This window comes from Cyprinodon variegatus, unplaced genomic scaffold, assembly GCF_000732505.1.
Source record: "Cyprinodon variegatus isolate N-32 unplaced genomic scaffold, C_variegatus-1.0 Scaffold349, whole genome shotgun sequence".
Taxonomy (NCBI): domain Eukaryota; kingdom Metazoa; phylum Chordata; class Actinopteri; order Cyprinodontiformes; family Cyprinodontidae; genus Cyprinodon; species Cyprinodon variegatus.
In genome coordinates, this window is record NW_015150802.1 from 322118 (window position 1) to 333613 (window position 11496).

Consider the following 11496-nt stretch of genomic DNA (forward strand, 5'->3'; position numbering starts at 1 on the left):
ATATATATATATATATATATATATATATATATATATATATATATATTGCAAGATTGAATCGCTTATACGATAGATACTTTTGTCTGAGGATTTATTAGAGTTTTGATATAAAACAGGAAATTGCCTGATTTGTTGCCTTCCTGCGTGCTTCTGTCACGGGAAATTTATTTATTTTTTAAATTCTCCTTTTAAATAAACATTTTTCCATTTTATCCTGTTCAGCTGATGGTCTGAGTCAGTTTCCTGGAAAGGCTCTGAGATGTCAGAACAGGGATTTGAAACAGCAGATGTCGCCTAAAACGCGTGATTTTTAGCCTTCCGTCTAAATTATAATTTTTTAAATAGACATCATTAGAAATATGTAGCCTATCTAATACATTTACTTTGAGCAGTTTACATTAAAGCACTGTTTTCATAAAACACAATTTATCTCGAGGAAGTGCCTCAATAGATCCATAATCCCCACTATAAAATTAATATCACTATTACTCACCCTCAAATATATAATAATGTTCTGACCGCAATTAAGATATTTCAATACAAGACCAAAAAGCGAAATGAAGTTATATATTTTACATATGTATTTGTCTAAATGAACAGTCAAAAAGCCTCTCCTCCAAACTGAGTATTTAAATTGTGCTCCTCCCCAGTTTGAACTTGTTAAAAAAAAAAAAAAAAAAATCATCTGTAACAATGAGATGATTCACAATGGGGAACTTTCGCATATACTGGCCGTGTTTCTATTTTTTAAAACTGACCCACCGCTTTGGGAGGGGCTCTTCTGTCAAAAAAATGTGGATTTTTCTGTGTTTAATCAGCTTATTTTTGTTGTTTCTAAAAGTTGGTTATTTAGACCAACCCAACCGCAGACGAAGTAAGGAGGAAGAGAAGCTGCAAACCCGTGGAGAGCATCACTCTTACAGTTTAGATCTGCGGATCTCAGCTAGTTTGGGTGTCCCGACCCGATATAATGTGGTTTACATAACTTTAAATTCCAAGCGTCTTAAACCAACTCATATTGGAGGTGCGGTCAAATCAAAGCTGAGGACCAAAATGAGAAGAAAAGCGATCTATGCGTCTATTACGCAGCGCAAACGACCCGGCTTGGAACCAAACGCAGGCCAAATAAACGGAGGCGCTGCACTTCAGACATTCTGGAAAGAAGGCTTTTCTGCAAAATCTTCTAACGATGGAACAGCCTCTCGTCCTGATAGTAATATCAGAATTTACAGCCAAAAAGCACCGCCATGGTTCAGCGCAGAGGACATTGAGAGCATGCGCTTCCTTGCAGACGCTAAAGTTTTGCAAATGAAAGAACTCGATCGTACGGACGCGAAACCCCTTCTGATGTTTGAGTCAGCGAGAAGGGGCACTCTGCTGTCCCCTAAACAGCTGAAAAGGACTAATGCATGTAGGGGCCAGTGCGGAATTATCCACAGCTCCGTGGATAACACGGAGGTATTTGCTTTCCATTTGGATAGGGTGCTCGGACTAAATAGGACACTACCTGCAGTAAGCAGAAAGTTTGGCTCTTTGCACGGTATGTCAATGCAAGGCGTGACATCAACATGACATGTTTCTACTGTTTATTAAAAAGAATGATCACAATATTATTTACATGTTATTATTACATTATGTTGGGGTTTTATGTTGCTGCTCTAAAGTGTTGGGACTTCAAATGCTGTCACATTACAACCTGGTACATTTATTAAGCTGTTAAAGTAAAACCTACAAATAAAATATATTTGTAATGCAGGGAAAACTACCTTCAGAGATGATCAGATTAGTTTACAGAGTTCCCCTTAATTCATTCTGAAGTTTGCAGTACTTGGTTCAAAACGAACAATAAAGAGCAAACAGAGGATGACTGAGGAAGCACAGAAAAGTCAGGAAAAAGGTGGAATCCATCACCTACGAACAGAAAGAATATTTCCAAAATGCAAACCCACCAAAATGCAGGTGACCACTTCAGCTGACAGAAAAGAGAAACTGTTGACAAAGAACAATTAACCATGCATTTAAAGAGAAACAGGCCCATTTAAAAGGACTTAAATGTTGAAAGAAAGCAGTTAAAGTACTGTTTTTAATTTGTCACAAAGTAGCGAACATGTACTTAAAGGAGATCTGAGTAGACTCCATAAAATATAAAGTTTGGAGGCTGACATTTGAAATTTTCTGTCTGTCTGTCTGTCTGTCTGTCTGTCTGTCTGTCTGTCTGTCTGTCTGTCTGTCTGTCTATCTATCTATCTATCTATCTATCTATCTATCTATCTATCTATCTATCTATCTATCTATCTATCTATCTATCTATCTATCTATCTATCTATCTATCTATCTATCTATCTATCTATAAAAAGAAGATCTTGTTATTTTATTTCCCCTCCTTCCACCAGAAATATTCACTGCCTTGGGTGGCTATTTTTGATAAATACATACATGTTTGTTGTAATCATAAAAACAATGTTAAAATGTTCACAGACCCTCTGAATATCTTTCTAGGCTCTGAACCGGTTTTTTGATACTTCAGAGCATTTGCAACGTTTGAATCTTTTTTATACACAGATGTTAAGATTATATGGTAATTGGAAGCAAGTCTCTTTGTTGCCTTACCTTGTATTACAACAGTCCTGCTCTTTGACTCATGCCTACTTCTGCTTTCATATTTTGTTATCTGTATTAAAAATTTATGAGTATGTTAAGTTGAACCAGGCGAACAAAATGTTTACACTTCTGGGTATTGAGTTCAGATAAACACTGCTGCCTTTGCTCATTCACCTTTTGACCTTGTATGAGATTAAATAGCTATAAACCATTTTTAATACATAATACATGCTTTTTTTAACCAAACCTTAGAGAATTATTCTTACACATAACTCTTATCTTGGGGACCATATTGTTTTTCTTTCTCCTTCCTGCCTTTATCTGCGAAATTATAGGGATCACAAATGTGTTTTCTAGGGATTCTAGTCAATTTAATTGAAACTGAAAGGATACCTCTGGTTCATGAGGGTTTTTAGATTTAACATGCTCTAATGCAACAATTTAATTCCTGTTCCTCTGTCACTTCAGATAGCCAGGTCTACCAGGTGGTGCTATGGGATGCATCGTTGTACCCTAAAGACCCAGCTAGTGTGAGGATAACATGGAGAGAGTACCAGAACTTCCTAACACAGAGGTGCTGGCATAGAAACGGTATCCCAAAGTCTGATTCTGGGTGCTCATCGATTCATTACAGCGAATGGAGCAAATTAGCTCTGTTTGACTTTTTGCTACAGGTAAGCTTCATTTCAGCTCTGTTAACATTTATGTGTCAAATTGCTTCATAAATGATTTGTACATTTTATTCTTCAGGACTTTCCTCTGGCAGATGTTGTAAACATTTAAATGCGATTGTAAATTTTGTAATTTGGCAAAACATTATATCTTGTGTAAGAGGTTTCTATAAAATTACACAATTTCAGAACCCCCTCTTATTTAAAGAGATTACACCTACTGTAAGTAAACTGAGGAGAAATATAATATTTTACATCTTATAGCTTTATCTGTATGTGGTGCTTTTGCATAAATCATTGTTTTCTGTTTTAAAGCAGCACTATTACATTTTTTACTTTACTATAACCTCTTTTAAGTCCCTGTGATGATAATCTGAATTTATGAGACTATTGAGGTATCTGTCATCTACAGTTACAGTAGCCTCCAAATGTCTTCTACAGGATCGAGCAAGGGCATTTAAGTGGATTGTGTCTCCTTTTTTTAGTGTCGCTTTTTGAAGGCTTTGTTGCTTCATGTTTTTTAATTTAGTGCAAAGAATTAACTAGAACTTTAATCGCATTTATGGTCACAATTCCCTTTGAAGGCAGCAGGTGTTATGCAACAGGAGGTGATGCCTTTTTAAGCTTAAGTCAATCCCCATGCAATGATGTTACATTACGATGTGGTGTTCTGATTTGATTTCTTTTATAACATCTAAAATGCTAACTGGAGCCAAAGAGACAAACTGATCAGTTAAGAAGAAAGGTTTTTAAACCCTTATATTTTATTGCCAAACCTTTAACACCTAATTAAATCTGTAATACAATTATTGTTTTGGATTTAAATAGAGTAAGGAAATAAATCCTAACTGCAGCTCTTATGTTATGTTATGTTTTCAGAGAACATTTAATTTGTCTCATTAGATTCACAACCGTCTGGATCCAAGCTGCTGCGGATTCAGGCCCCGGCAGGAAGATGCATGTGTTGGACACCCTGCTGCATGTAAGAACCAGGAGAACTTACAACTGACAAACATTTTCCACAGAGAACATGATCTCAGGCATCTAGTCTTCATGGACAACAAGGGGTACTTTGACCGCAATGAGGACAACCTGGACTTTAGGCTGCTGGAGGGAATTAAGGAGTAAGTTGGTTCAGCTTTATCAATTCCTGTAATATGTTTTCATTGTTTTCCACCATTACTGTATTACATTTTCAAGGCTAGGATGTAACAATATGTATGACAGTGTTCTACAAAACCTTTGTTCGATAGACTAACACATAGTGAAGATAAATAATGAAGTGGCAGTTTCATTTTAAAAATTTTACAAGCAAACAAAAAAAATTTGACATTTACATTCTGGACCCCTTTTCTTTAACCCTCAAATCAATTCCTGTGCAACATGTTTTTCCTACGGAAATAGGAAATTACATAATTTTTAGCTTCCATGTCTCTCTGGCATCCATTCCACACCATGTACCCTGGAAAACGTTTAGCTATTCAGACAGATTGGCGAAGCAAAACATTGCAAGTATGCAACAGTTCCTACCAACGACTCCACATCTAAAAACATCTTGTGATTCAAGTTATTAAAAACCACCACAATCTACAGATTGGGAAAAACCACAAAGAGGCTTTGAAAAGCTGCAAACAGCTTTTTTCTGCTCTGTAGGATTGAAGGAGGGAATCAAGCAAATCAAAATGGCGGCACCTGTAACATTCAGGAAGTTATGTTTGGTTATAATATTGATATTTCATTGCTTGCAGAGAGTCAGGTGAAAAAGGCTGCCTTTGGTAAATTTACTTGAAAGAGTCGGCTTTTGGGAAGTGGATATGACAAACAATAGTCTAATTAGGGCTTACAGATGTTGGAAACAGCTAGGATTTTTATGAATGTCTGAAATTTTATGATTACAGAGTTAAGGACATGATGCAGTCTGCTCATGCACCCTTTATTATCTGAGAACCGAGCCTGAACTGAACTGCGCCAAGCCCTACTCTTGAACTAGTACCAGTTTAACGCAGTTCAGTTGTGTCTTGCACGGTCCGGTTCTGTTTGCGTGCCATTTACACTCAACAGTTATCTCAGTTACTGTTCACGGACCGCTATTAGTACAGTTTCAAAAGGGTAATGTAAACGGGGCAATAATCCAACCTTTAGTCAGAAGGGGGGAGATCTGTGCTTCAGGTAGGATAATCTAGAGAAAGCAACAAGTGTTTTAAACACTCAACAAATGCAGCCTTTATTGAAGATTTGTCAGATCCTTGTTTTGTCATATAAAATATGCTTTGAGGTTGGGCTTCAGTAAATACCTGTAGAACAACCAAGAGTGAAAGTTTTTTTTTTTTTTTTCCGTGTCGGCTCTTGTTAAAACCAGAAACCCCCATACGAGTGCCCTCTCCACAAAATGTGATTTTGGTCCTCTTCCAGCATTTATGTTATTTCTGGTAGGGAGCTAACATTAGCCTGACTTGCTTTTACCACTTTTCTTTAATATTTTTCTTCTGCTAAAATTATCAAACATAAATAAAAAAAAAAAAATAAGAGGGATTTTATATGTAAAATTTTTTATTAAATTAAAAAAATCAAGTCATTAATTTGATTGAATTAAATGTATACAGTAACATCTCAGTAAATTATATGCATTTCAATGAAGGCTACTGACAACCTTTAAGCAGATATTAAACATATCTTTCATTAAGCCCACATTTCTGTATTCGAAATGTTACATATTGACGCTTTAGAAAATTAAATGACATGTATTCATTATTTTTATGTGGAAAATCGTAACAATTATCAAACAGAGGCCTTAAAATGTCTGTCTGTGTAATAAATCTACATAATCAAGAATCTAGGATCTTAATTGTTATTTGGGGCAGATAGTGATATTTTTTGTTGAGACAATGAGCTCAGGTTGCATATGTATAAACCACAGATGGCAGTGGAGTGGAATGAGCATCCCTAAAAGTCTTAAGGAAGTTCTGAAAAAAGTAAGAGAGAAAAATACACCTATAAAAATCATACAGCACACCAGGGGAGAAAGTGGAGCACTTATAGCAGCTGTAAGACATCTCTAGAGAGAAGTATGAAACATGTACATGGAGATGTAGCATGGCGTATCAACATAAAGTGAAGCTCATGCTAGAACAGCACATAAGTAGGTCATGAAATGGGCTATTGAGTGTCTGCAGGGGGGGCGATCACTTTCGCAGCTCTTGGAAATGAGCATAAGCCGAGTCCAGACTGTTTCCTTTAACCCCCATGCATCATCCCCTGTGCCATACACTTCCAGTACCACGCTGTCATTCTGACACAAACACACTTTCCACTATAGCCCTTTAAAATTTTAGTATGTAGAAGAGGACAGAGTGCAGATTGTTTTAACTTTTCAATTTTTGGGTGATGACACCTTTGAAAGTCTGCATAATAGCGTCACTTACTAATTTAATATTGGAGGTAATCCAAAAAAAATTTAACTACAGGATCAATTAATAGTCATTGGACACTCCAATTTGATCAAAGCGTATCCCAGTCTGTCCAAGAGTAACACATTTACAGAACAGCTTTTGAAATTATAAGTGAATCGGAAAAACAGGTAGATTATTAGAAAGTTGATTCACACTCTTTACTAATTGTATTCTAAGGTAGGATTCCCAAATAAAATTTTCACAAAGAATATCATAAAAGCATATCCAATATAATGTTATGGGATTTGACCGTTGACTGTCTAAACAAAAACCAGAAACAAGGCTACTAAAAATCAGTTTCCTATAGTGTCGGATGGAAAACAGCAACAGAGAAACCTTTATTAAATGTTAGGTTTAGCTTGAGACAACAGAACCTGCCACTCTTTGTTACTTTATTAGCTTCCCAAGGATCAGTTCTCCCCTTATTTGTGAGATGCCTTTAATGAGACGGGCTTGAAGAGAGTGATCCTGAGAGCTTTGACTGTTTCTTTCTTGTTATTCCCCTATAGTACTACTTTTGATTACTACTATATTGATATACTTATACATTTTAAAAGCAGTAACCGTAGCTGAGTTATTCAGAGCTTTAAAATATCAATTATAATATGTGTTGAATATCTAACTCTACATCTCCAGGCGAGCATTGCACCTGTCTCCCAATAAACAGCCCTCATGTAATTAAATTAGGTGAGCTATTGCAGGAACCTTGGAGCAATGGTAAGATATTTCAGACTTGATGCAACCTACTGGGTTTACTTAAACAGAAAATCCTTTAACTCATATGAGTATTCCACTGCACTGAGCATAACTACAGATTTAAGTAACTGGGACTGATTTCTGAAAACCTCTTAATCAGAAAACAGTCAATGAAAACTAGACTACTAATAAAATCAAAAGGTGCAACCAATCATGTAAATGCTCAATATGAGTTCGCCATAGACAAGGACCACAAAATATTTGGCAAAATGTCCTTTTAACAACTTTTACTGTACATCTCCATAACTCTACATCTCTTTCGTACAGCATAAACATAATAATGTTAATGGCAAAACTCCTAATTTGACGAATTCAGACAGACTCAAACCCAAACAATCCACATTTTATAATAAAGTCAAGGAACTACCATGGAGTGAAATGATTGCAAGTCTTGCCATGCTGCTGAACTTTTTTATTTTCTGTTCCAGATGTTCCAGATAACAGTAGCTTGATTTCACATATATTACACTGACTGTTCTTTTTTTTTTAAATAACAAATTACACTAATCTCCCCTGGTTACCGACATGAGAGCTGCAGGTGTAGTGACTGATAGTCATCTGTGAATAAAAACAAAATTTCTTATGGCAGAGTTTCATAAAATATAATGATGCAGCTTGTAGCCTGATGTAGCCAATAGAAAATTGCTTCTAAGTAACAACAAATGTAGTCATTTACTGGAAAACCTAGGTTTGGATAACAGCTGACTGTGCAAGACTCCTAGGCCAAGTCCAGAGCACTCGTAAAGTTTGTTCAAACCAGAGAGATTAGAAATAAGAGAAAAATTGTAAATGTGACTTTTTACCCTAAACCACTTGTATTATGATTCTGGCCTCCCTGTCTGCTTTTTCACACAGACTCCTTCATCCATGCCTGCTCTGTTCCATGACAAAAATAAGCGTTTCTAGTCAGCGTGGTAATTCATACTGACTCTGTTATACTGCAGCATGACAAACATCCCCTCTACCACCCATCAGATAAATGCATTGAGTCTATTTTTGACCAATAACCGAGCAAAATCTAACAACCAGATGAGCCACAGAGGAAGTCAGAAATAGTGAGAGTAAAGCAGATCTAATAAATTTTCAAAATAAGAGCTGATACATGGATGGGTTCGGCACTCCGCTTTTTGTGCTGGATGATGTAATAGACACATGTAGTGGTATGTGTGAAGTCAGCTTTACTCTCCTCTTCATCAGCCATCAGCTTCATCAGATGCAACTGTGGGCTGATTTCTGCAGAAACCCAATCAAGCTTATTTCCTGCTAGGCTGCTTTTATTAGCTTGCCTTCTCCAGACAGACGGACAGTTGCAGGCTTTTGAGGGCTTTATTTGAATACTTGTCTAGTGTTCTGTTGTGCACTGAGCTGTAGCTATCTTTGATATTTATTCAAAAAACTTTTGGTCTATTATATTTTTTCCCGTAATACATGCCAAAAAGGCTGCACATTAGGGTAGCAAGTGAAAGAGGGAATTTGTATGTTATCAACGCACACAGTAACAAAGCCCATATAGGCTGTGATTGATTATTTCTCTGCATTGACTATTTAGATCTCAAGTGAAATCAAGGAAGGGAGTCTGCATGTTTCTTATTTCTTTTGCCCTTATTGTTGATGTGGTGCACACCAGAACACCACCCAAACCCTCCCGGTATCAGATATCCAATAAATTTTATGTATAAAGCGCAGATTCACCACACATGTTATCTCAAGGCACTTTATAGATACAATTCAACCAGATCATACAGTTTGATTGGTTCAAAGTCTCCCCCACCCCCCTCCAAGAAAGACACAGCCAGTCAGACGAGCTCTGACGCAGCCCTTGTCAGAGGATGAGAGAGAGCACATACAGTTAGTCACATTAAAAGAAATAGGACTAAACTGAAAAACAGGCCAAGCTCCAACAGCTATAAACAAAGGTGTTAATGGTAGCAGCACAGTTGATATTTTCCTGTTTGGCTGAGACACCATCACAGCCAAACATGAACAGACCAGATGAAGCTACTATTATAAGGAAAAAGCAGAGAGAACATGACGTTAGAGGTTGAACAAACAAATACTGCAGATTGAGGAAAAGGGTGCCTATGTCCTCCACCAGTCTAAGCCTAAAGCAGCATAACTATAGAGCTAGCTCAGGATAACCTGAGCCACTAACTATAAGCTTTATCAAAAAGTTAATTTTAAAGCCTACCCTTAAAATTAGACAAGATGTCTACCTAATGGACTAAAACTTCCATGAAAAATAAAAGATCTGCCTCCCAGTCTACTATTAAAAAATTCAGGAACCAGGAGTAAACCTGCAGATTGAGAGTGAAGTGCTCTGTTAGGAACATGGGGATTACTTATATGTCTGATATAAGATGCAGCTTGGCAATTTAAGGCTTTATATGTAAGAAGGAGGATTTGAAATTCTATTCAGAATTTAACAGGAAGTCAACGAAGAGAAGCTAGGATAGGAGATATATAATCTCAGTTTTTATTTTTCTTCAGAACTCTGGCTGCAGCATTTTGGGTCAGCTGAAGGCTTTTAACTACAGTTTGTGGACTTCCTGATAATAGTAAAGAATAGCAATGCATATACTTCTGGTGACTTGAGCATTCTGCTGAGGGCAATAATCTTATTTTTAACTTTTTATTCAACTTGACAGCTCTAATGTTGAGTGATTTACAATGGTCAGGAAACCCTCCTTGGTAACCATTTATCATTTCACCTTCCATACTATAATTGTGTGCTATTTTGTGTTGGTCTATTACATAAAATCCTAAGAAAATATATTGTGGTTATAATGTGACAAACAGTTTGTGTGTGCTTCTCATATCTCCATATTATGCTCATCCCATGATCTGATCAAATTATACTGCTTCAACATGGATAAATGTACCCTAACTTAATCAAGAATCTTCTTTTGTCTTTCTAGGCTTCCGGAGCAGGCTGTGTCTGTAGTGAGGATGAGGAAGCTGAGGGAAAGACTTCTCCAGTCACTGTTTCTGGACAAGGTGTATTGGGAAAGCCAGGGTGGTCGAGAGGGCATCGACAAGCTGATTGATGTTATTGAGAAGCGAGCCAAGGTCCTTCTTGCCTATATCAATGCTCACGGGATCAAAGTTATTTCAATGAATGATTGATTTTATTGTAAAAGTTGAGGCTGTTTTTTATTTACATAAATTATTTAAAATATTCAGATCTGCTTGTAAATAGTTTAAAAGGGAAGAAATCTATTTGTTCTTTTTGTTTTTTACTAAAAGCATCATGAAATGTATAGTTATACTGTGATAAAAATTGTTTTGTAATCGCTTGCTCAAAAATATAAGGGTGAAAAATGTCAAAAATTAAAAAATAATGAGTTAAGCAAAAAAAAAAAAAACTGTCAAGAAACCTGTTGGTATATACAGCCAGAGAAGGACATTGATTAATGTAAATTTTCTGAAAAGGGGTATGAAGAAGTAAAACTTATTTTTCATAAAAAATTTGCACTAAAATAAATATTTTTTTCAGTGTCCTGTCTGGTAATGTGGCAACAAGATTAATTGTCTAGATGCCGAAAAAGATCCCAACAGAATTTGCTTTCAAAAGTGGAGCAGTAGGGCTATCAACATAGTGTTCCGCTTGATTTATGCATAGAAATAGCTTTATTATAATTCATACAGGGAGGATTACAGATTATATGGACTCCGCAATGTAAGTAAAACAGGAAAGGAAAAACAGGAAAAAGGAGAAAAGATGAAAGAAGGAGGTGATAAAAGGGAGACAAGGATAAAACGTCTTCAGTCCGCTTCATCACCTGCAGGGAGAGATGTAAAAAAGAACAGTGCAAGTAAGTAGTAAGTAGCACCTTGATACTATTGCTGAAGTATTAGTGGTATTATTTAATCTGACATGTATACTGTGGTACAGTAGCTGAAGATAAGAATATGGGCTTTCTGTATGGAAGTGAATCTCTTAAGTAGCTGGAACCAAGCACCTGTAATTGTTTGTGAGAGTGCACTTGTGCATGTAAAGTTGATCCTTTTGGAGTTAATTC

General features: G+C 36.4%; 1 protein-coding gene across 1 annotated transcript; it reads left to right on the forward strand.

Moving 5' to 3' along the window:
- Positions 1-724: 724 nt before the first annotated feature.
- Positions 725-10715, forward strand: fam198b (family with sequence similarity 198 member B). Its single transcript, XM_015385816.1, has 4 exons — positions 725-1540; positions 3070-3275; positions 4176-4396; positions 10393-10715. Exons 1-4 carry the CDS (start codon positions 793-795, stop codon positions 10598-10600), a joined length of 1383 nt encoding a protein of 460 aa, XP_015241302.1. The 5' UTR covers positions 725-792; the 3' UTR covers positions 10601-10715.
- The last annotated feature ends 781 nt before the right edge of the window (positions 10716-11496 follow it).